Below are 22,081 nucleotides of genomic sequence, written 5' to 3' on the forward strand. Positions count from 1 at the left end.
GGACTCCACATTCCGTCCACTGAACCACAGTATGTGGTACCATCAACGCTGCTAATCGAACCGCTATTGACTTCTTTGTAAGCTGAAACTATGAAAAATGAAATACCGAATAACGCCGGGCACGAAAAACAACTGCATCCCCTTCGATAACTGTAATAAAATTCTAATAATACAATAACGTTTGGTAGAAGTATTCTGGTTCAACGTTGTTATGAGACCTTGAACCTTGAACATTTTTTTTTCTTCGAATTCATTACTCGTTATGGGCTAGTAATCAACGCTTTGCGAACAATAAAAGAAATGAAAAACAAAAAATACGCACGAGTGATTAATCGCAAGCTGTATGTCAATGAAAATAAGTGGCTCACGAGTGATGTAGTAGCAGAGTAACGGCTTAGTAATTTCAGACAAGAAAATTAAAAAAATATTCATACCATTTTATGTTCATACCATCTTCACTAGATTGATGATTGCATCAATTTGATTTATCATATTTCTTTTGTTTCACTATTCGAAATTTGACCGAAAATCAGAGAAATGTATAACATGTTTCAATGAGTTCATCATTTTTGACGACCTTGAAGTTTTCCATTTTCATTTCTCGCTCGTTCGGCAAAATTAACTGATCGAGCTGCGATCGAATTTCGCTACGAAAATCTAAAGAACTTACAACTAGGCATACTTTTTACTATAAATTGTTTTCTCTTAACAATAATACGTGATCATCCATCTTTATTAAAAATTTCTACCGTTTGCCAATGTCTAACACGAGTTGAGTCGAGTCAGTAAATTTTGCCTAGGACAATTATGAATATTTCGTTTCTTTCGCTCGGATACCGTTTGAAAGTCATAGAAGTGAGGCTCTTCAATCAACGTCGGCAAAATCGTTAGCTGAGGTGCCTAACCCAACCTGACCATCTCACACTCACACGATGAGTACGGCATAGACTTATCTCTTATTGCTAGATGTCTATGGTCTGCGGACTTCGAGCAATGCTCGAGATTTACGGATTACTTTTAATCTATGTTCGATGATTTCCTCTAAATGAGGCCTGCAAAAATCGCAATCGTAAGATCAAGTAGGAGTGATACTTTTTGTAGCAATGTTTCAAAAATTCATAGAGCTCACAGCATGGAATACACATTTCAGCGTTGACTGAAGCTACGTATATCATGAGACAAATTCAGTGCCATAGATATAGCTGGACATTTGTTGAGCCCAACGTTGCCAAGTTTATTAGCAGATATCATCGGCATCAATTCCTACGAATGGTTCGCTGTACACGCGCGTATTCGTCGCAATCTCGTTTTTGATTATGGAGGCTAAAAAATTAGCGTACCATATAGTCGGTACCGCATATTTTCTCCACTAATGTCGAGCCTCTCTCGAAAGCGGTATGCTTCATTGTTTTAAACTCATCAAAATCTTATAGACACGTGTTTTATGATGTCGCCTTTGGAACCAAATTTTCAGAATACGAGGGAGCGATTAATGGAATACATGTATTTGGGTATACTCAAATTTCTATTTCGCTGAACTGTAAATCGAAAAAAAAAAGAATAAATTGTTGCCAAACTTCAGGTCTCGAGCTATTTCTTCTCACTATCACTAGGAATTTGGACTGGAAAAAGCCAGTTCCAGCTGATTTCAAATTGTTCGTTTTTTTTTTCAGAGAGAAATCAATATGATACAGAAATTTTCGAAATAACGGGTTATTTCGAGCACTTCAACTTCACGATATGAAATTACTAAAAATGATTGGGGACTAAAAAACTTGTATGCAAAATCTTCCGCGAAATCTATATCATTTAATTTTATTAGATATCTTTTAGCCCCTGAACTATACGAGTAATTTCCAGTGCGAATGGATTTTGCTCAGGGTTCGAAAAATTGATAATCCGCCACTGCTTTACACGTATCTCCAGCCAATCCGCGGCTATATTATGGAAATTAGCGAGCTATGGGATGCTCATTACAGGCACAACCGACATCGGTGCATTTTTCACAGCGAATGAGATTTGTGATAATGTTGTCGCGATTGTAGCAGTATAGCATACTTACTACACCGTTTAATCTTGTTCGTAATATTTCGTCAATGGATACAATCATGTATTGTACATCTATGATTCAATTATCTGTAACAATACTGCCTCGGAATGATATCGATTAGTTATTGTGAAATGCATATCGCGTATTGTAAGATCAAAATTGCGCGTTACGAACGGTAATTTTGATTGTTTCATTTTCCAGAACAATCTTTGCTAATTACTTTTTCTTCACTAATTAGTCGTAATTGAACAACATATCGGTAGTCGATATATACCTCTTGAAAAACAGCTGCCATTTTGATGGAAAAAATTGACTACCATGATCCATGAAAAATGTGATCTTTGCAGAATGGTATTCTGGTATAGTTTGTGATGTTGTTTTCCTTCATTCGATTCAATTGAAATTGGGTATAGTATGTTTCTTTTTTATGAAGTTTTTCAATAGTTACACAAGCATGAGCGAAGATAACGTTTCGAATATTTTCTGTTGCAGGCTCTCCCCAAAAAACAACCATAATCTACAGCCTGTACTCTATTCGGACATAATCGTCGTTCCTTGTTCTTTGTAATTTTTATTTCCACCTCGCTTCACTTATCTGTAAAATATTACGGTTAGACTATACGAATATCAATTTTGGACAAAGAATTTTGTGTACAATGTATAATTATGATACGAGTATGTATTAGTTTTGAAATACCTAGTTGCGTGACGCAATAATCGATGAAAAAAATGAGAATATCATGTACAGCGTTTTCCAAGTATTAAAAATTGCCTCCACGCGTTGATCAATGCGACTTGGAAAATGTTTTGCACGACCCGACCGTCATCCGAAGGAAGAGCTGCTGTTTCATTCCGACGTCTTTCATTGCAACGACAAGAGACAAAATCTTTTTCAAGCATCATTTGAAAGCCTCGGGAACGCGGATTATTGTTGCAAATGAGTTCGTGAATAGAAAGATAAATTTTTTTACTTTTGTGTACACCGGCACAATGTAACAAGTGTATATTATTATATAAACATACCGACGATAACGATAGAAAATTTTTTTTCGTTTCACGGTGTAACGGCAAAGTTTTCAGGGGCAAATTTATCTGGTCGACGGGTAACCTTACCTCGAAAACGATATCATTCGTAAAAAACAATCCGAGTTGTGATTGCAGCTGAATATCTACCGGCTCCGTTACTTTTCCGTCATTTTACGATCAGTCGATAACCCGAACGTATGTAATCCGGGGATTTCCAATCATCGGTTGAAAACTACTTGAAGTTTGTTATTTCAGATCGTTGATCGAACAAGATCGCTGGAAACGTCGATGGAAATAAATCGGTGCCCTTACGTTTCGCGATAATCAAAATATTTCGAAACTACACGGTTATATTACGTCGTCACGTCGTCGAACAGATTTTTATCACATCTCGATCGATCCACGATACAAGTTTTACGCAACACTGTCTATCGGAAGGGTACCCGGAAAATTTAATTTCCGATTCTCAAGATTTGGGGATGTGGTTTTTTCGCGGATCCAGCGATCCGCACTCATCGTAACGAACTCGCGATAGAATCTTGTACCTGGTACGTACGTATGTCGTACATTAAAAACGAACAAACGGACGATCCGTTCCCGGTTATAATAACGTTGTCTCGCTCGACTCTTGACGTCACATCCAGAACCTTGATTCAATTATAGAAAAGAAAAAAAAGAAACTGCGCTCCTTTTATTTATCGCAAGGATTCCTATCCATTGTATTTAACGACGAGTGAGTGATTAGGAATGTCTAATGACGATAACGGTCCGTGGTTGAGACCGATGTGTAAGTCGAAGTATCGTAAATCAACCTATATCGCTATAATTACATCAGTAGTCATTTTATTTTTAGACTTTTTCTCTCCAAACTTCAAATCGCAGTGATATTGTTCGGATGGAAATTGTATATTTCATTTCAATCGATCCCAAGGAGATGTGAAGATGAATTTCAACGTTACCAAAATTACCAACTTACCAAAGATGTTCGAAAAGTTGCTTTTCGAACCGGAAATTTAACTTCCAGTAGGTGAATTGTTAGATTTTTATTCTAGTCGAGTTCAATAATCGCTCCAAATTTTTCCTGTCTTTCTGCAACTTACAGTAAGATCAAAAAATCCACTCTTGACCTTCGCGGGCTCTGCGATTGGCGTACCAAAATTTGCGCGGTCATCTTTGATAATCGCACCGTTCAGAGATATAGAACACCAACAAAAATTTCTCGCGATCGGACAACGGCTACTACATTCAATTTCGATTTGATAATTATAAATAACTCCTCAGAATCTAATTCTACCTCGTAATCGTTCCAATTAATCAGTGAACTAGTTCTCGTAGCTTCGCTACACTCCGATGATTAGCAAAAATTTCCAAATGACATGGTGTCGGCGTAAAAATTGGTAAATGTTTGGAAAAAATATTTAACCAGAAAGAGATTTTTAAAATGATCAATAGATGCGGTGATGTTATGCGAAAAAATAAATATACATTGGTTGAAACACTTGCGTCAAAGCTAACAAAGAATAAAATCACTTTGTATCAAAAGAAAAAAGAACAAAAAAAAAAAAAAAAATCATTGAAAATATAAATAAAACGACGTTTGTATAAGATGATAAAAAAAAAAAAATTGAAGAAATTATTTCGATCGTTTTTGAAACATGCGGATGAATCGTGTCCCGACCTAATTGCTTTATAGTATGTGTTTTACACGCGAGTTGTTTCACCTTCGCATTTACCCGACAAGAGAAATAAAAGAACAAAGAAAAAAAAAGAAGAAGTTAACACAATAAATTCTCATATTTGATCCTATACAGTGTTAATATTTGTTCACTCAAACATTATGAATGCACATATACACGTGAGTCATTTATCTGGATCAAATGAGTAACTTTACGATTTCAACAATAAAATCGACTCTTTGCTGAGAAAATACATATGACATAAGGCAAGTGAATATAGGCATAGCATACAATTTTCAGATATTGACAATTCAACCGGTGTACGAGTGTTTTTGGATCGACGTTCTATGAGAGCGTCAAAATACGTATTTAGAAACGATACGGCTAATTGAATTAAAATAAGTTCATAACTTGGCCAATGTGAGCATAATTCAGAAATTATCGTGACAGTCAAGGGTTTGTCGAAATGGACGTAAAAATTAGTGTGTATTATATATATGAAAAAAAAGATGATCCGTAAACTTAATTAGTATGTACAGTTTTCTTCTTTGATCGATGAAATTTTATTGCATTTTATTCATATTTTTCCTCTGATGAGCAATGTATTTCCTGTCTTTTATTTTATGCGTCGTGCGATCATATGTATGTACGATGCCAACTGATTTATCATGCGTACAGAAGTTGTCCTGTAGTAAATGATGTTCTTCGTCGTTAATTATCGCGATAACACATATGATGTACTCGCGTGTATGTACATACGTAAAATATTTTTGTGTCGCGTGAACAGTTTAGATAATACGGAATATTCGCTACGGTAATTCGTTATTTGCCGTTATTTTATTTTATTTTATTTTTTCATTCATTCACCATAAAATGGTGCACTAAATTCATAAGAAATTTACGACAGATAATAGGCGAATTTTGTAAAATACTTCGATATGTAGTACACGCGTACGTATAATTGTACAACGAGTATTGAGCAGGCTGATAAAATAATCTGCTTATCGCTTGGCACGATGAATAATTCATTTTACTACCTCTGCGATATAGTAATTGTTACTATCCGCAAACAGGTGTAATCTTCATTAAATTTAGATCTTCGTATAAAGATTATTGCGTGGATTTAACAATAAAGCGAATGATCGTAACATCGGCGGCGCGAATTAAATGAAGTTAAGAACAAAGCGTCTGCGAATGATTTCGCGCATTAGTCTCTTGTTCAATTTATCCATTGATATTTTTCGTTTTTCAAGTTTCGCATTTTTCGTTACAAAAGGTAATAATTATGGAAATAGTCCGTACGAACACGGTAAACTAATTGTAAAAGACACTCGAAAAGCACACGACTCACGCTAATAAAATTAACGTGTTCGCATTGATGTGCCCGATGGGAAAATTGAAACGAAAGACATACAAGTGCTTCGTTAAATGTACGTTCATGACGCGTATCCCCATATCCCAACATAGTGGTTAATTATTTCGTATACGTTCTATTGAAAGCGTCAGGGTCACTTTGACGCGTGCGTGATCTGTAGGGTATATTTCGGAATCGAATTATTCTGGAAAAACACGTTCGATTCGTCGTTGAGCGAACGTAGAGCGCGATGCCTTTGGATTCTCAAAAATCGAGGTTTTTTCTGCAGGTTTTGTGAAGTCAATGATTTTTGAAGTGAGACTTCCTTGCGCGCGTCGAGAGTAAAATTTCAATTCAAGGACGAATTGAATGGGACGTTTTATAATAATTATATGCATACGTATTCGTTTTTAATTTCTGAAGATAAAGAAGGATCCTGCCCGCTGTTCACTTCTTCTTTATCGATAAAAATAAATTTCGCAATAATTGAACGTGTTTTCAATTAACAATCGCGTTTCATCGTCACTTGAAAAAAGTTTTCTTGAAGCAGAAAAAAATGACTCAACAAGATTCGATCTCATCTAAATCCAAATTGGCTCTTTTTGATTACGATAAAGTGCGAATATGTAACGACAATTGTGCTACAATGTTTGTGCGTCGTCATTGCCTTGAAAAACGCGTATCACCGTAGATATTACGTGCTAGTGGTTGCATCACAAACTGAAATACGTTGAATCAATGACGCACTAACACGCAACGTATGGAAGTTTGAAGACGATCTCGAGTCGGTGACCAGAATGATCAATCAAATATTTTAGGATTATGTAACGAACAATTTTTTTGCGCTGTGTATTGAACTGTCGGGCCATAAAGTTTAGAACCCTGTAACTACGAAGCAAAAAATGATGGAGCAGAAATTCAAAAAATGTTCGAAAACTTGGAGTATTCTGCGTCTGATGACTTATTTACGAATTTTGAGAAAAAAACACACCGACAGTTCTGACCATCGAAAGGTCGAAAAACGTGGTTTTTTCAGAGTTGATCGAAGTAGCTCAACTTTGGAGCGTCAACAGTCGTTGGAAAAGCAGTCGAACAATTTGAAAAAATTCAGAGATGTTCTTACAAGATTTTTCAAAAGAATCCCGTTGGAAAATTTCAAAAATCTCCAAAAACGTGGCGCCCAGGTGCACCGGAGTACAAAGAGGCGATCTCGGGAACGGTTCAAGCAAAACGAATTTACGTGAGCTGAAAATTTGCAAAAAACTATACACGTACTAATGCCGCTGACGGAAAATTCCGCGTATTGCGGAATTTTCGGTAATCGTCATCGATGTTTCAGAAGATTATAGGCGTCGAGTGGGCGACCCAGCCGCTACGGCATCGCTGAAAATTTTGATAACCTATGGCGACGCGCGCTGCGGGGAGATGTGAGAATACAGGGCCGCTGTAGCGGCTGGGTCGCCCACTCGACGCCTATAATCTTCTGAAACGTCGATGACGATTAGCGAAAATCCAGCGATACGAACAATTTCCTGTCAGCGGCATTAGAAAATGTATACTTTTTTGTATGTTCCGGTGCACCTGGGCGCCACGTTTTTTGAGATTTTTGAAATTTTCCAACGGGATTCTTTTGATAAATTTTCTAGGAACATCTCTGATTTTTTTCAAATTGTTCGACTGCTTTTCCAACGAGTGGTGACGCTCCAAAGTTAAGCTACTTCGATCAACTCCGAAAAAAACCACGTTTCCCGACCTTTCGGTGGTCATAACTGTCGATGTATTTTTTTCTCGAAATTCGAAAATAAGTTATCAGACGCAAAATACTCCGAACTTTTGAACCTTTTTTGAATTTCTGCTCCATCATTTTTTTCTTCGTAGTTACAAACCTCCAAACTGAGGGTTGTAAACTTTACGGCTCGATTTAGTAGTATATTCAACCAATATGAACGAATAAATGAACAACTAAAAGATAACAATAATTAATAACAGAAATTCACACATCATTATGTTGGATGTCTTTTTCACCCTTCAACGACATTATGGAAAGTTCATTAACCAAATGCTTTTTATCACTGACTATTTTATTCGGCAATTAGGACACAGATTGGTATAAAAGCTGATCGAAAACCACTCTTTGAATCAGATTGAATATTGTCCACCAAAATAATCAAAAAGCATGAGAAAGATTTTTAAATATTACCAAGCTCTTGGCTATTCACAATTCGTCGGTCTTCACAGATGTTTTCTCTTGCAACTTGAATATGCAAACTTTGCCATATTTTATTGACTTATTTCGTCTAATTAGACTGATTTTTTTTTATCAATTACGTTTTGCTTGGCATATTTATTTTTACATCTTTTTATTTCCTTCTTTTGTCAATAAAACTATCACGACATACAAACCGGATAGGAGAGTGAATTTCAATTATTTTTCATGGTAATGACATTTTGAATTCATTCATTAATGCCGAAAAATATTGTTCCCACGAAAATATTGTTCCTACGAAAATATTGTTACTCAACGAAAATGGACCGTCAATCAGCGTCAAACGTCAACGATACTGATCGATACCTACTCGAATCTTATTAATTTTGTTCCATTGAGGGGAAGCTATAAAAATTCACCAACCGAAATTGTTTTATTTATGACTCAATTAATGGATTTCCGTCAAACTTCCGGATAATTTTGTCATTCGTCTACAAACGATCAGCAAACGATTAGAAGTGGAATCGCGTAATCCGGCCGTATTACGGGTTAATTGTAAGTACAACGATGTACGTAAAATCACCTGAAACAGGAAATTTTTAGATTGGAGAACGAAGGTCGCATATGTATTGATGATTATTTTTCATTGATAATTGCCTTAGGAACACGGATCAAGAGGATGATAACAGCTTTAATTAGGGATACGTATCGCGTGGCTATAATGACATCAGGTCGTATGCGCCAATATACCACCTTAATACCGCGTGTTCAGGTAATGGGGCGTCTCTATTTTTTCAAAATGTAATAATATGTTGGCAAACGTTGAAATTGAAAATTTCATTAGCCAATGATAAGAGGTCGTAACATCGTAACCGTTGGCACGTATACGACCTTACGCCGTTATCTCGGATTTTTTTTTCGAAAATGAGCGAAGAGGCGATTTTTTTCGTCGTTTCGACAGCGACGTATTGTCGCGTTTCTAGAGTCTTCGGAACGTTCAAGACTGTGAAATAGAAAGCATGAAAAATCGCATTTTTTGGCGCACATGACCTTATACCAATAGAAACGCGATACCTATGAATTATTTTATGCAAGCCGAATATTTGCTGAATAGTCAGCCCATACCAACTGGTAATTCATCGTTCTATTCGTCCTTTCCACACATTCTCAAATAACTGCATCGCATAACAATCGAAAAATCAAGAAGAATCCGTTAATGGCACGATCACTTCGTCAGAAAAAAGTTGAACCTTGTTCCCCGCAGCAGGAAAAGTTATCCCAGGGTCGGTCGTTGTCCGCAGAATCCCGATCCAAATATTGTGCATCTCCGGAGAGCGGGAGATTTGAATGAAAAAAATGAAAGCCGCCAAAAACGCCGACGCTACGAACTGTGCATACAACGTGTTGGGTTCTCAACCGTCGTCGGTACAAACGCCGGTAGAGTAGAGCGAGCGACTAGATGCAACGAATGCAATGCATTCGATAAACGCATCGCAGAGTTGACTGACGCGAGTCAGTCAACTTGAATAGTTTCCAGGATTCGCCGTCGGGTTTGGTGAGAGGGCGCGAGCTTGCGAGATTGTCTGTCTCACTGTCAGCCACCCCCACCAACTCTCATTTATTCATGGTTGTGTGGCGGCTGCGTGAGCTTAATCCCATACTGCGAATTCCGCCTCGTTAAAACGATGGATCGGTCTGAAATTCGCTGAGAATACGCTCTGGTGTGCGGTGCAGAGGGCTCTTCGCCAAAATCATTAACAAATTACCTCGAAATCATTGAAATATTCGTTTATCTGAGGTCCCGAATCAGCAGCCACCAACCATCTTGAAACACACCGACACCAGCCACGATTCCAACAAATACGCAGCGTAAAGTATTTGAGGGAAAGACACTGAATCGGGTCGAAGAGCTCCCTGTAGGCTGATCTAATTGATCGTTTGGATGAACCGCGACGCTATTTATTGCCGTTCAGCGACATAAAAGCGAATATGCGACCGAGCATGCTGTCCCATGTATTACTCACACTCGCTCATACAAATGGCTGGCCCTGTACGTGTGCGAATTGCGCCTAACGTCTTGCAACCGGATCTACACGGATTCGAATCTTCAGTCAACGGATTCAAAGTTCGCTGGCCTTATGGTCCAAGAGCTTTTTTCGTCGGGATATTCAATTCTCGACGGAAAAGTTTTTTTTTTGTCAAAATTTTGGCAGTTTACATTTTTCCATTCGAATTGCTCGTCTTCTGGAGGCGCACAAAATTTCGTTGAGATTTTGTGACTCCAACCCTGCCGTGGGTTTATTGTTTGGGATGTTTGTAACTTGGTGGAAATTATTGGAAAAAACATGGGGCTCAATTCACTCGTGATATGAAGATCCACAATGTTCTTTTTGCCTGGAAATTATTCGGTTAAATGTATGGCGACATATACATTAGTAGTAAATAAAAAATTTGATGTCATATTTTCGCAGTTGAAATATTGGAATGGGTATATCGTTAATTGGCGTCTAGAATCGATCGTTTCTGAAGGTGATTCGATCGTAGTCTCTGCGGCGTTTTGTTATCGAGTCTCAAGACTTCATTTCAATCGTGCCGGCAATGAACCTGCACGATACCGTATTACGCGAATGGTAATAACAAAAAAGTACGTGCCGAGAATACGAAAAGCGTCATGAAACGTGACGTAGGTGAGAACCGAAGTGACGTACACCCGATCGATTGGATTCTGAAAATTCGAAACTCGCGGACGATGTAATAGGCTGAACAAACGGCGAATCGAACGTCTCCGTTACGATGCGCGAGCGTGAATTTGAAAAAAAAAAAAGAATAAATGACAAATTTTTCGTCCGATGAAACACACGCTGTTCTCGTTATATCCGTGGTCATACGTATTCACTTTTGGCTCCGTGAATCGGCTGCGATGCTCAATAAATCCAAAAAAGACGCGCACGCGTAGATCAGGCTTAAATAAAGATTGCACGAGGAATTGTACAGGTGGAAAGATTCAGAATCGAATAATCCATGTACTTTTAGAGGGCCTGTCCGATTGCCTCTCGAATATTTCATTACGAAAATGGCTGTACGTTGGCTTGAATGAGACTTCAAATTGTATCGATGCGTCTTTTGATATTTGACCTTTGGAGGGTCATTCATTCAAAAAACGGCGTCGATGAATGAACATGTGTAGGTATTTAAAAGAGACTTCTCTCCCGGACGAAGTTTCTCGCGAGTAGCGTGAATCAATGTCATAATCGAAAAATGAGAACAGTTCAGGTGGTACCTGAAAAAATCCGAATGTATAATATTTCTACTCGAATTCAGAGTCTTGTGATAAAATAAGAGAGAAAATAAAAAGAACTCAATATGATTTGACGTCGTTGATTTTCTTTCAAATAAAATAATCCGAGTCATATTATTTGTAAATAATTTTTGAACCGGCGCAATCCAACGCTCCTCAAATTCTGCGACAAGAACAAGAATATCGTATGCACAGAAAACAAATATTCGTAACAGGCGTCCCAAAAATGGCAGAAACTCACTTCTCCCGAAAATTGAAAAATCTAGAAACTATATGACCGCGTTAAATAATCGTTGGCAGATGCGTACGTCGTGAAACTCTTATTTAAGTTCTTTCAGCTGAATTGTACAACGTGTTCATTTTTTCACGATTTCAGTTTTGGCCGGTTTTATACACCACTAGGGGATTCGCGTCTGAACGCTGTTGAAGTTTCACCGGCAGTGAATTTCTTATCATATTCTCTGCAGAAGGAGATTGAATCCAAATGAAGTCATGCAGACAGTCGGACGTCGTATTCCAGAATTGTTTGTTACCCGTGCTTTATGAGCGGAAAGGTATTTCTTTGATTGCCTCTGAATAATTCACCGAGTACCATATCAATTATTTGGTATTCATAGTAAAACAAAGTCGCTCGAATTTGGCAATATTTTTTCTCGAAAAATAGCCACCGATTCCGTCATGTTTGAGCTTCCTCAAAGATCTTGTTTCTGTTAATCCAATCAAGTAAACCGAACGGATCCAAGCCTGATTCTTTCCCCATTGAGTTCTGTTGAAAATAAGTTTTTATCTTTCATTCCCAAAAAATAACACGTGACTTTATGAAATTTTGAAAATTGCAAAAAAAAACTACCCATGTTTAACGTCATCTGGTAAGTGCAAAAAAAATCGTAGCAAATTTTTACAAAAAGCATGATAAAGCTGTTTCTTTTCACTTTCGAATGCCTTTCGGATAATTCATCTTAGCCTTTTTTTGGCCGAAATATCAAATTTTTCGTCCGGAACGAAAATTAACGAAGTGATCCCGAACTTTTGGCGGGTACTGTATATTATCGTTATTATTCACTGAATATTCAAAATCTTCTCTCTTTCATTTGTTTTGGGTACAAGATTCTCTTATTTATGATTGTACAGAGAGATAATACGTTTCTGACAATGTACAAATATCTATGGCGATAAAATAACTCGATTTTCACAGAGAAAAATATTCTCTCTCTTGAGTCAACTCCTAGTGTAATCGTCTAGAGTGAACTTTGTTCACATAGGATCAGTTTTTCAATTTTTTAATCTATTTTACATCAACCTATCCTAACGTGTACTTTTTTTTCGATTAAAGTCCTAATTTAATGCGACCGTCGCTTGGGGATCAAACTTCAGAGGTCTAGTACTCGACTCGTGCGATTCAAACGAGACGAGAGGTACTTATTGTTAGATATTTATAAAGGTTGTGAAACGGAGAATACATCACATGATTCATTTCCATCTTAATATTCATCTCGTCCCTTTGTATTTATATCTCTCGCGCCTGTATCGTGTTACGCTTGTCAATTCAGAATGCTCAATTGATTCAATCGGGACTTATATTCGACTCTTCTGCCAATTGGATGACTTGTAAATACTGTAACGAGATGCCAAAACCCCACAAATGTTTTAACGCATATCTTGAAAAAGAAACAAGCCTGAAAATAAATTAGTATAATCAAACAAATTAACAACCACCCGCTTCATTGAGCAGGGCATGAGAGTAAATAGAGTTCAGCAGAAGAGGTATCAAACTTCTTCTATTTTTAGAAACGAGATCAACAGATTCGACCGATAGATGTCATAAGAATAAAATATTTTCTCACAATAGAAATGTATCTAGTTTCCCTTGCAACCCCAACGATTCGCCAGACCTGGTATGCCAAACTCTTTCGCCCAGTCGATTTGTTTTCTCTGCCTGTCTCGTGCTTAAAAAATATTTGAATATCAAATTGAATCATTTTTTTGAGAAATGATCATTTCAGGTTTGAGTCGATCCGCTTCTTCGTTCACAGGGCATAAAGTCCATTATTTCATTCAATTACCCATTCATGTTACTTATTCCAAATGAAAATCCCTCGTTAGTCTTTCCTTCCTAAGAATTATTAGTACCGTTGTATTTCACACCGTTTCGGCCCACCCAATATTTATTTCCAAATGTCCGGAATGCAGAGTCGATTTCTTAACCATTCGTTATTACGATTTGGCGCTGAACAACTTTAAAATAAAAATATGTTCAATTCATACTGTTTCAATAATTTTTTATATTCGCTTCCATTTTATCATCATCGACGATTTTGAGTGTGTTACAGCAATTACGCCCAATACAGTTCAAACCCCGAATTTATACGCAAGTATTCGTATTTAAATAATTTTTTTCTTTCTCGGAAGACTGTCATGATCATTTATTACCGACACTTGAGTAACAACTCGACCAGATATGCCTGAAAAAGTAATTGCAGAGGTCGCCGGCGGGGGAGCTACGGACGTTCAGGCATGTTAAGTTGCCGCTATTCGGGCGTACGGAGTGGCCAGTTTCAACGTATTCTGCCTCCTACCGAAATGAAAACCGCGTGAAAATGGTCGCTGACTCTGAGCAGACACACGATCGATTTAGCGTTAATAATTTGTATACCGAAACGCCAATATTTAAGGAGATGTGATACGCATAAGCGTGTTTCTTGGAACATATCGATTCATACAAATTTCAAGTCACTCCGGTCAACTCGCACGTGTGCGAATCTCTATAAATTCCAGATTGATGAAAATCTTAACATCGATGCCCGTGTCTAGAAAATTATAACAAATATGAAATTAGTTTATCGAACTACAGAATTGAATAGATAAGGATTTTTCACCGATTTAAAATTTCGGGACTTGTTTTCAACGAGGACGAAAAACAATAAAAAATTAAAAACTTCAACGACTATATAAAGCGAGATAATTTCAAGGAAAATCTCGAACACTGCTGCAGAAATTTCTACAAAACCTTTTTTTTTTACCAAAGTTATTCTTGAAATCTCTGGTCGAGTATCATAATATTTCTAGATAGTCAAAAAACTTTTTCCACTCAACATCGTGATCATTATTTCTAGGTTTCTACGACTTTTATTAAATCAGGATTTCACGTGACAGAACGTAATATCAGAATTGAAATTGCATGTGATTCCCAAACGTATTTTACCATGTCGTAACTGCCGTTCGGATCGACAAGAAAAAAAAAAAAAAAAAAAGCAGAAAAGTTTATTGCGACAGAATTGAATCGAACGGAAGACTATTTCTCAAGAGTGCAGCATCGGTTCTTTTATTTTCTTCTTTCTTTTTCTCGTTCGACTTTTTTATCTTCATTTTATCTCAAAAACCGATCAGGGGAAAGTTTATATAGCTTATATACACCTGCCAAGTTCAAACTACCCGTTATCAATGAAGATAAGTTTTATATGAAAATATAAACTTATACTCCACAACGCTCGTTCCATCATAAATTATCATTCAACTAATTTTTTCTTCTTATTTCTCGTATTCTCATAATCGCCCACTCGTTTCTCAAATCGTCTATGAAACAATGAATTCAATTACGTTCCAGAGGTACAATTATAATAACCTTTCATTTCTGCTTAATACTGTTTCCTCGAATTCATGTCAGGCAAACACATTTCGCATACAATTGCGCGAATCGGGGTGTAAAAATTTTTTGCGTTTACTCGTTGGAGAGTAAAACAACAAGAAAAAAAAACCATTTTACTCGCGTGACGAAAAGACGCCGTGACAAATGCAAAAAATAAAAACAAAAATAGAGAAGAAACGAAGCTTTTATATTCGTAGAAGAAAAAAAAAAAAAAAAGTATACGCAAATGACCGAAGAAAGCGTGCGAATCGATCATGTTCCGTGTTGCTGAATAAGTTTAGCGTATATATATACGTACATACGTGGGTGCTATGTATTGAAGTAATTTCAAGCTGCTAATTCTGAAAAACTTCGGAACGGGAGGAAAATTTATACGGTTCTAGTCCATTATCCGGTACGTCTCCGTAACGGTCCCTGGGTTGAGGTTGCAGTCGGATGTTTTCCCGTATCTCCGAGAGTTGAATTAAGGGATTAAAGAATTCAGTGATTCAACGATATTCAAGGATTCGAGAATCCGTCCGTGACGGTCGTCCAAAGTCGCCGGGGTTTGGGTTTAGGGTCGAGATCGTCGGAGTCGCCGGGGAACCAGGTGAGCGATGAGGATGAGGAGGAAGAGGGAGGAGGAGAAAATGGAGGAGGGAGAGGAGGAGGAGGAGGAGGAGGAGGAGGAGGAGGAGGAGTGGGAGAGGGTGTTTCGTGAATCGATTGCTCGAAGGGTAGCGCGTGGGTGTTCGGGAGCCACCCTTCTCTCAGGTAACTTTGGACATTTCTGATTGGCTGTTCGTACTCGTGACGCGTGCAGCCACCCTACTTTTACGGTCGGAGTTAAATTGCAGGAGCGGCTAAGAGACGCGCGCGTTTATGTTCTCGAGCTCCGAACAAACGGACCAGGATATACCAGACTAGAACTGGAGCCGAGAGTCAAAACCGCCGTCGCAGATCAAAGATAAGCTAGCTGGCAATCGGACACGAAAAATTTCATATTACAAATCCAAGAAACAGAAAGAAAAAGTAAAAGAAAAAGAAAAAAGAAAAAAAAAAACCAAAAACCAGCATCCGGCCGCTTGATATAATCCGACGAGAATCGAACCAGAGATATTATAAGTTTACAAATATCATCGCCCGCATGATCATTTTTGCACCTGGGGAACGACGACCGGTGAATTTTCCGTGAGACATACCACCACACGTTACGCAGTGAGGAGAAAATCGCAAATTGTTCAATCGAACGAGCTCGGATCATCGGCACGTTTCTTCGACTTTATCTATACGTTATCGAGAAGGACGACTTCGGATCCCGGGGTGACGGATAATAACTCGAATAAAATAATAAAACGATAATAATGGTTCGGGTTTTGTGTACCAGCCTGGCACTCGGCCTCGCCCTGACAGCCTGCGCCGCTTTTCCAAGAGCCGTGATGGCCATAGATCTCAGCCGACTTTACGGACATCTCAGCGCCAAGAGAACAGGTAAGCAAATGCATGTACAAACTTAATCGTTATCGATCATCTAGGATCTATTTTCTATCGTCTGCCGAAACGATGGGTACCTCAAGGGTTCGAGAGAATCCAGAAAAAGAAAAAAAAACGACTCGCGAAACGCTTTCAATCGTCCTTGACGTTATCATTCCTTTACAAAGAACAGAAGTTCTCTCGCTGGTTACATTCGTCTTGATTCTTCTCCATCGATACAGCGAATCCGATCCGATTCGACGATAGCATATGGTGCGGATTCGGTCGGTCGTCTCGTTGATCAATTTTTCCACTCATGATACGGTTATGCACGTCGCTCGTAACGCCCCATACCCTACCGTTTTACGTTCTTTTTTTTTTTTTTTTTTTTCTTTTTTTTTCTTTCTTTTTTTTTTACTTTTGTTGTTTCTTTTCGCTCTTTTTTCACCTTTTAGCAGCTCACCGCCGCCACCAACTCCTTCGGTCGATAACCACCACCGGTTACACATCAGCCTGCAACTTGCACGCCCTGCACCTAATATTCTCGTCTACCAATCAGTTTCAATGTACACCAAGTGCACCGTCACATGTTCATTATCCTTCGACTTGGAAAAGATATCAACAGGCTCCTGCGACACGTTAAAGGGATATCGGTGAATTTCGCTGTTGACTCTTATGCGGAGAGTCCCTGGAAACGCTCTTTGCTTCAGTTTCATGATATGCAAAAAAATTGGGATGTACGAAAAAATTGAGAAGCCTTTCGGCGTGAATTTTTTTAACGCAAAAGTTGGACCATGCAAATATATTTGTGTAAAAAAAAAGGAAAAAAAGTTTTCCACCGAAGAGAAGATTCGAGTATCTTTGGATTAATTTAAAAAAAAAAACTTCATTCGAAATGAATTTTCACAGTGTGACATAGCCATGCACTCGAGGCGCCAGCGATGAATGAAAAATAAATGGGAAAAATCTAGAGTCATTGATTGTCTGTTGAAACGAAGAACAATTGGTTTTTTTTTTTTTTTCTCTACGTTTTCTAATCCCTGCGTTGAAGTCATAAACTTTACGGCGTAATCTAGTCGCAATGTTCAAGCAATAAACGAACCGCTTTTCATTAATGAAGAAAACAAAAAAAAAAAAAAAAATTGAATAACGACAGAGGCGCCATTTTCTTTGATCTTTCTCGTCCTCTGGTTGCGAAAAAAACTCTCTCGTCTCTATCCCGACCATCGGAATCTGCACCGTATTTGGTTCTTACAATTAGCTGTACACGTGATCGGTCAGGTTTCCGCTACTAACATTATCTGCAGGACGTTCGCAAGGGATTTGTCTGTGAGATAGAAATGAAAGTTTCAATTCCAATTTGATACGGGTGGATGATGTGCCGTATACACAACGTTGCGCAAGTGGCGCAAACAGTTGGTATATTATATTTTTTTTTTTCAGCGTAGATTTATTGCGTTGAGCGGAACACGCTGAGTTAATCAGCGAGAAAGATAATAGCTTCTTATAATTTACGCAATAACGTCTAGACACGTCTGTCCGCCGCGTAATCTCGAGTAAGGTACGTGTGCTCAACTACACGGATATTATGTACCTGTAACGACCACCGCAACGTTGGAGGTGGGCAAATTGACGAGAGCTTTTGTTTCGTGTGAGAAACTTATCGCACAGTGTTGTATTAATTATTTACACTATGGAATCACAAAGGTTGCAATGGATGCTCAAGGTCAAGGCGGTTCAAGTTCAGACTTATAAATTTCTTTCTCATATACACACCTTGAAACGCAACTGCTTTGAGCACGTTTACGATTTTTACGACTACCGTTGAAAATTGAAAACCGCGACCGCCTTGAAATCGAGACGCTGAAACGTTGCAAAGTTGCAATATGCAAAATTGATCCCGCGTTGATCCCATTTTATGGTCGTACGTTGAGATGAAAATATAATCGAATGTTGAAATGCAGTTTCTTGGTACCTCCTACGAGACCTCCTATCTATACTTACGAATGCGATACAGAGCTACGAATTTTCACCTCGTTGTACGCAAATTATTTCAATTTTCTCACCTCTTTTATTTCGGTTCAGGGGGAGCTTGTCATCCGTACGAGCCCTTCAAGTGCCCGGAAGATGGTCACTGCATCTCGATACAATATCTCTGCGACGGTGCTCCGGATTGTCACGACGGTTACGACGAAGATTCGCGCTTGTGCACCGCAGGTAAGTCTCCGGAAAATAGACAAGTGACGATGAAATTTTCATACTCTGGGATTCGAGAAACACGATCTCGAAAAGTACCCGCAACAAATCTATTTCTCTCTTTTCGTATTACAGCAAAAAGGCCACCTGTTGAGGAAACCGCTAGCTTTTTGCAATCTCTACTCGCGAGTCACGGGCCAAATTATCTCGAAAAATTATTCGGCAGCAAAGCTCGAGACGCCCTTGAGCCGCTCGGAGGTGTCCAGAAGGTAGCGATCGCTCTTTCCGGTAAGTAGGAGGGGGGAATGAAGCTGAAAAAATCACGTACTTCATTTCCGACCGATAACAGAGGCCGACCCTCTCCGGCTTCGCGTCCCAGGCGTGCATGCACGAAAACAAAAAAAAACTGATAAAATAAACGACAGTGCGCCCGCGTAATGTGCAATGTTCGAAAAGAACAACTTCCATAATTCCATATTTTTTTTTTTCTTTTCTTTATTCTTTATTCTTTACAGAATCTCAGACGATCGAAGATTTTGGCGCCGCCCTGCACCTGATGCGTTCTGACCTCGAGCATTTGAGGTCAGTTTTTATGGCGGTAGAAAACGGTGATATGGGAATGCTGAAATCTCTCGGTATTAAGGACTCCGAACTTGGCGACGTTAAATTTTTTCTCGAAAAACTCGTCAATACCGGTTTTCTCGACTGAATCTCCCGCACCTTCTGCTCGCATCAGTTGAATTAGAAAAGCGAAAATTTGATTAATTTACTTCACCGATAACTCATCATCGCCGAGAATATATATATATATCCATACACATGCGGTATGTATTTTTACGTACAAAAAATTTTCAACTATCGTTGTGCACCTTCAAGGGCGATGACGTCACTTCTGAAAAACCCCTTGGTTTATTGAGTTTATCGATAACGGTGCATATCGTATAATTATTCGATTTATCTGATTTTATTTATCGAATTAATCGACAGTAATCGCGTATGTTACAATATTTAATTGAGTTTATCGATGGTAATCGCGTGCGTTGTGTAATATCTGATCGAAAAATTTACCAAAATAGCCAATTGAAAAATCAGATTATTAGGAGACTTCAGCACCACTTATAAAATCGTAACATCTCTAAAAACAATAAATCAGCCTGTTTGATCGATCGGTTCGATTTATTTTACTGATAATGATTTCAATTCAACTTTGTCCCAATTAGATATGAAACGAGATCAAAAACAACGCGCTGTACACATCTATAAAATTTAATCATGGCAGCTAGTGATTCGTGCCATAATCGTATATATATAAATATATATGAAAAAAAAAATTAAAAAAAAATAATAATAATACCTAATAATAATAGTAATAAATAACAATAATAAAAGTAACAACAACAACGTACATATCATTATTATATAAATTAATACAAATTATATGCCAACGCATAATTATATTTAAATATACAACAATACATATCGCGGTTTTAACCATTTTTATTAAAGGGTTTTTAAACCTGTATAGTAAAGTAGTAGCGTATAATATTATTAATGATAAGAAAAATAACCTAACATTAATCATAATGATAATTATAACGATAACTACGTATAATGATTATTAATAATGAAAATCTATGACATATCAGAGTAACGAAAATATTCGAGTTTCGAGTGATGATTATCGTTGCCGACCAATGGGGGTATAAATACATTATATACACATATATACATATGTATAATTATATAACTCATATGATAATACTATTGCTATATATTTTTTTATTAATTTTTCTCGATGTCCATTTATATAGGTATATCAACGTGTAATATATAGATAGAAAAAGACAAAGAAAAAAGAAAAGAAAAGGAAACAACAATCCTTAAGCACGTATATTATATATATACACAGATATACATTCGTATACATACAATAGGAATATCTATATTATTATGATCGTTGGCGTATTTTAATTATCGAACACACGTGAAATTATTCATAAAATAACACATAATTAATATACAGAAAAAAAAAGAAAAAAAAAAACAATTTTTGTCCGCGTAATTTTCTATGTAAACTACATACTATATACTATCAATTTATATATATATATCGGTTACGATTCGTGAAATCAATAGAACAGACGACGATAACATAAAAAAAAAAAAACTGAACGAGTAATAAAATCAAACCGTCAAAACTGTGTTTCTTCGCGGTGATTCTCGTCGTTTTATCAAAGAGTAAATTCAATCGGATGAGAAAGACCAAAAAGTACGAACACAATCTATTAATCTATTAATTTCTTTTACTTGAAAATTTCATTTGTTCAAGTAAAATAGTGCTACATGAGATTGTTCCCCATTGCAATGTTTTACTCGTTTTTTAGCAACGGTAATAAAACAATTCACGCGGTAGCAGCTGTAAAGTTGGAAATCTGGTTGACCACTTCAAATTTACCATTTCTGATCTAAAATTCTTCGCCTAATCATACATATACGTATAGTGATTGCAAACATGCTAAAATTTCCTTCTGATTTTCAATCATTTATTCACTCGTATACGATTGTTTGTTCCAATTTTTAAATAACAGTCAGATATATTAATAACATATCGGTACACCTACAAGATGAAAAAAAAGCACAAAAAAAAAACAAAAGGATCAGTTGAAATTTTCAATTCCGATGGTTGGTGAGCGAAGAGATGGCGGGGTGGGGGTATAAGAGGCGAGTTTAATGAAAGTAAAAACAATATGTGCAGACGATTAATTTGAAGAAGAAAAAAATGAACCGTCCATTATCACTATCGTATATTAATAATTTTACTACGTCGACGAGTCGGCAACACTCATAAGAATTAGTATACTTATAGGTGCGAATCTCACGTAGTACTTGTACCTCCTATCATCGATCGAAAATGAAGCGTACCGCAAGAGAAAATGAACCAAATTAAGATCAAAAAAAGAAAAAACAAAAATAAACAAACGAGAAAAGATAAAAGTAATTTAAATCAAACGAACAGATTAATAATCAATCAGTACGCTGATACGATGGTCATTATGTGAAATTAAATAATTAGATAAATTAGATTGATTCGTCAAACTGAAAAAGAAAGAACTATCGGAGAAGAAAAAAAAAATAAAGAGTAAAAAAACAAAATTGTGATTATAAATGTTCTTGAAC

At 37.4% G+C, this 22,081-nt stretch overlaps 1 protein-coding gene and 2 long non-coding RNA genes across 3 annotated transcripts; all 3 read left to right on the forward strand.

Annotated features, from left to right (window-relative positions):
- The first annotated feature begins 31 nt into the window (after positions 1-31).
- Positions 32-3,087, forward strand: LOC125499973. Its single transcript, XR_007277133.1, has 2 exons — positions 32-152; positions 2,543-3,087. It is a non-coding gene; the product is annotated as an uncharacterized LOC125499973 (long non-coding RNA).
- A 409-nt stretch (positions 3,088-3,496) lies between these two features.
- LOC125499974 lies at positions 3,497-5,814 on the forward strand. The gene is made up of 3 exons (XR_007277134.1): positions 3,497-3,863; positions 3,930-4,099; positions 4,179-5,814. It is a non-coding gene; the product is annotated as an uncharacterized LOC125499974 (long non-coding RNA).
- A 10,257-nt stretch (positions 5,815-16,071) lies between these two features.
- On the forward strand, positions 16,072-20,224 carry LOC105689338 (IDLSRF-like peptide). Its single transcript, XM_012406254.3, has 4 exons — positions 16,072-16,726; positions 18,794-18,925; positions 19,040-19,192; positions 19,420-20,224. The coding sequence occupies exons 1-4, from the start codon at positions 16,600-16,602 to the stop codon at positions 19,611-19,613; spliced, it is 606 nt and encodes a 201-aa protein (XP_012261677.1). The 5' UTR covers positions 16,072-16,599; the 3' UTR covers positions 19,614-20,224.
- The last annotated feature ends 1,857 nt before the right edge of the window (positions 20,225-22,081 follow it).

Source organism: Athalia rosae, chromosome 2 (genome assembly GCF_917208135.1).
Source record: "Athalia rosae chromosome 2, iyAthRosa1.1, whole genome shotgun sequence".
NCBI classification, from domain to species: domain Eukaryota; kingdom Metazoa; phylum Arthropoda; class Insecta; order Hymenoptera; family Athaliidae; genus Athalia; species Athalia rosae.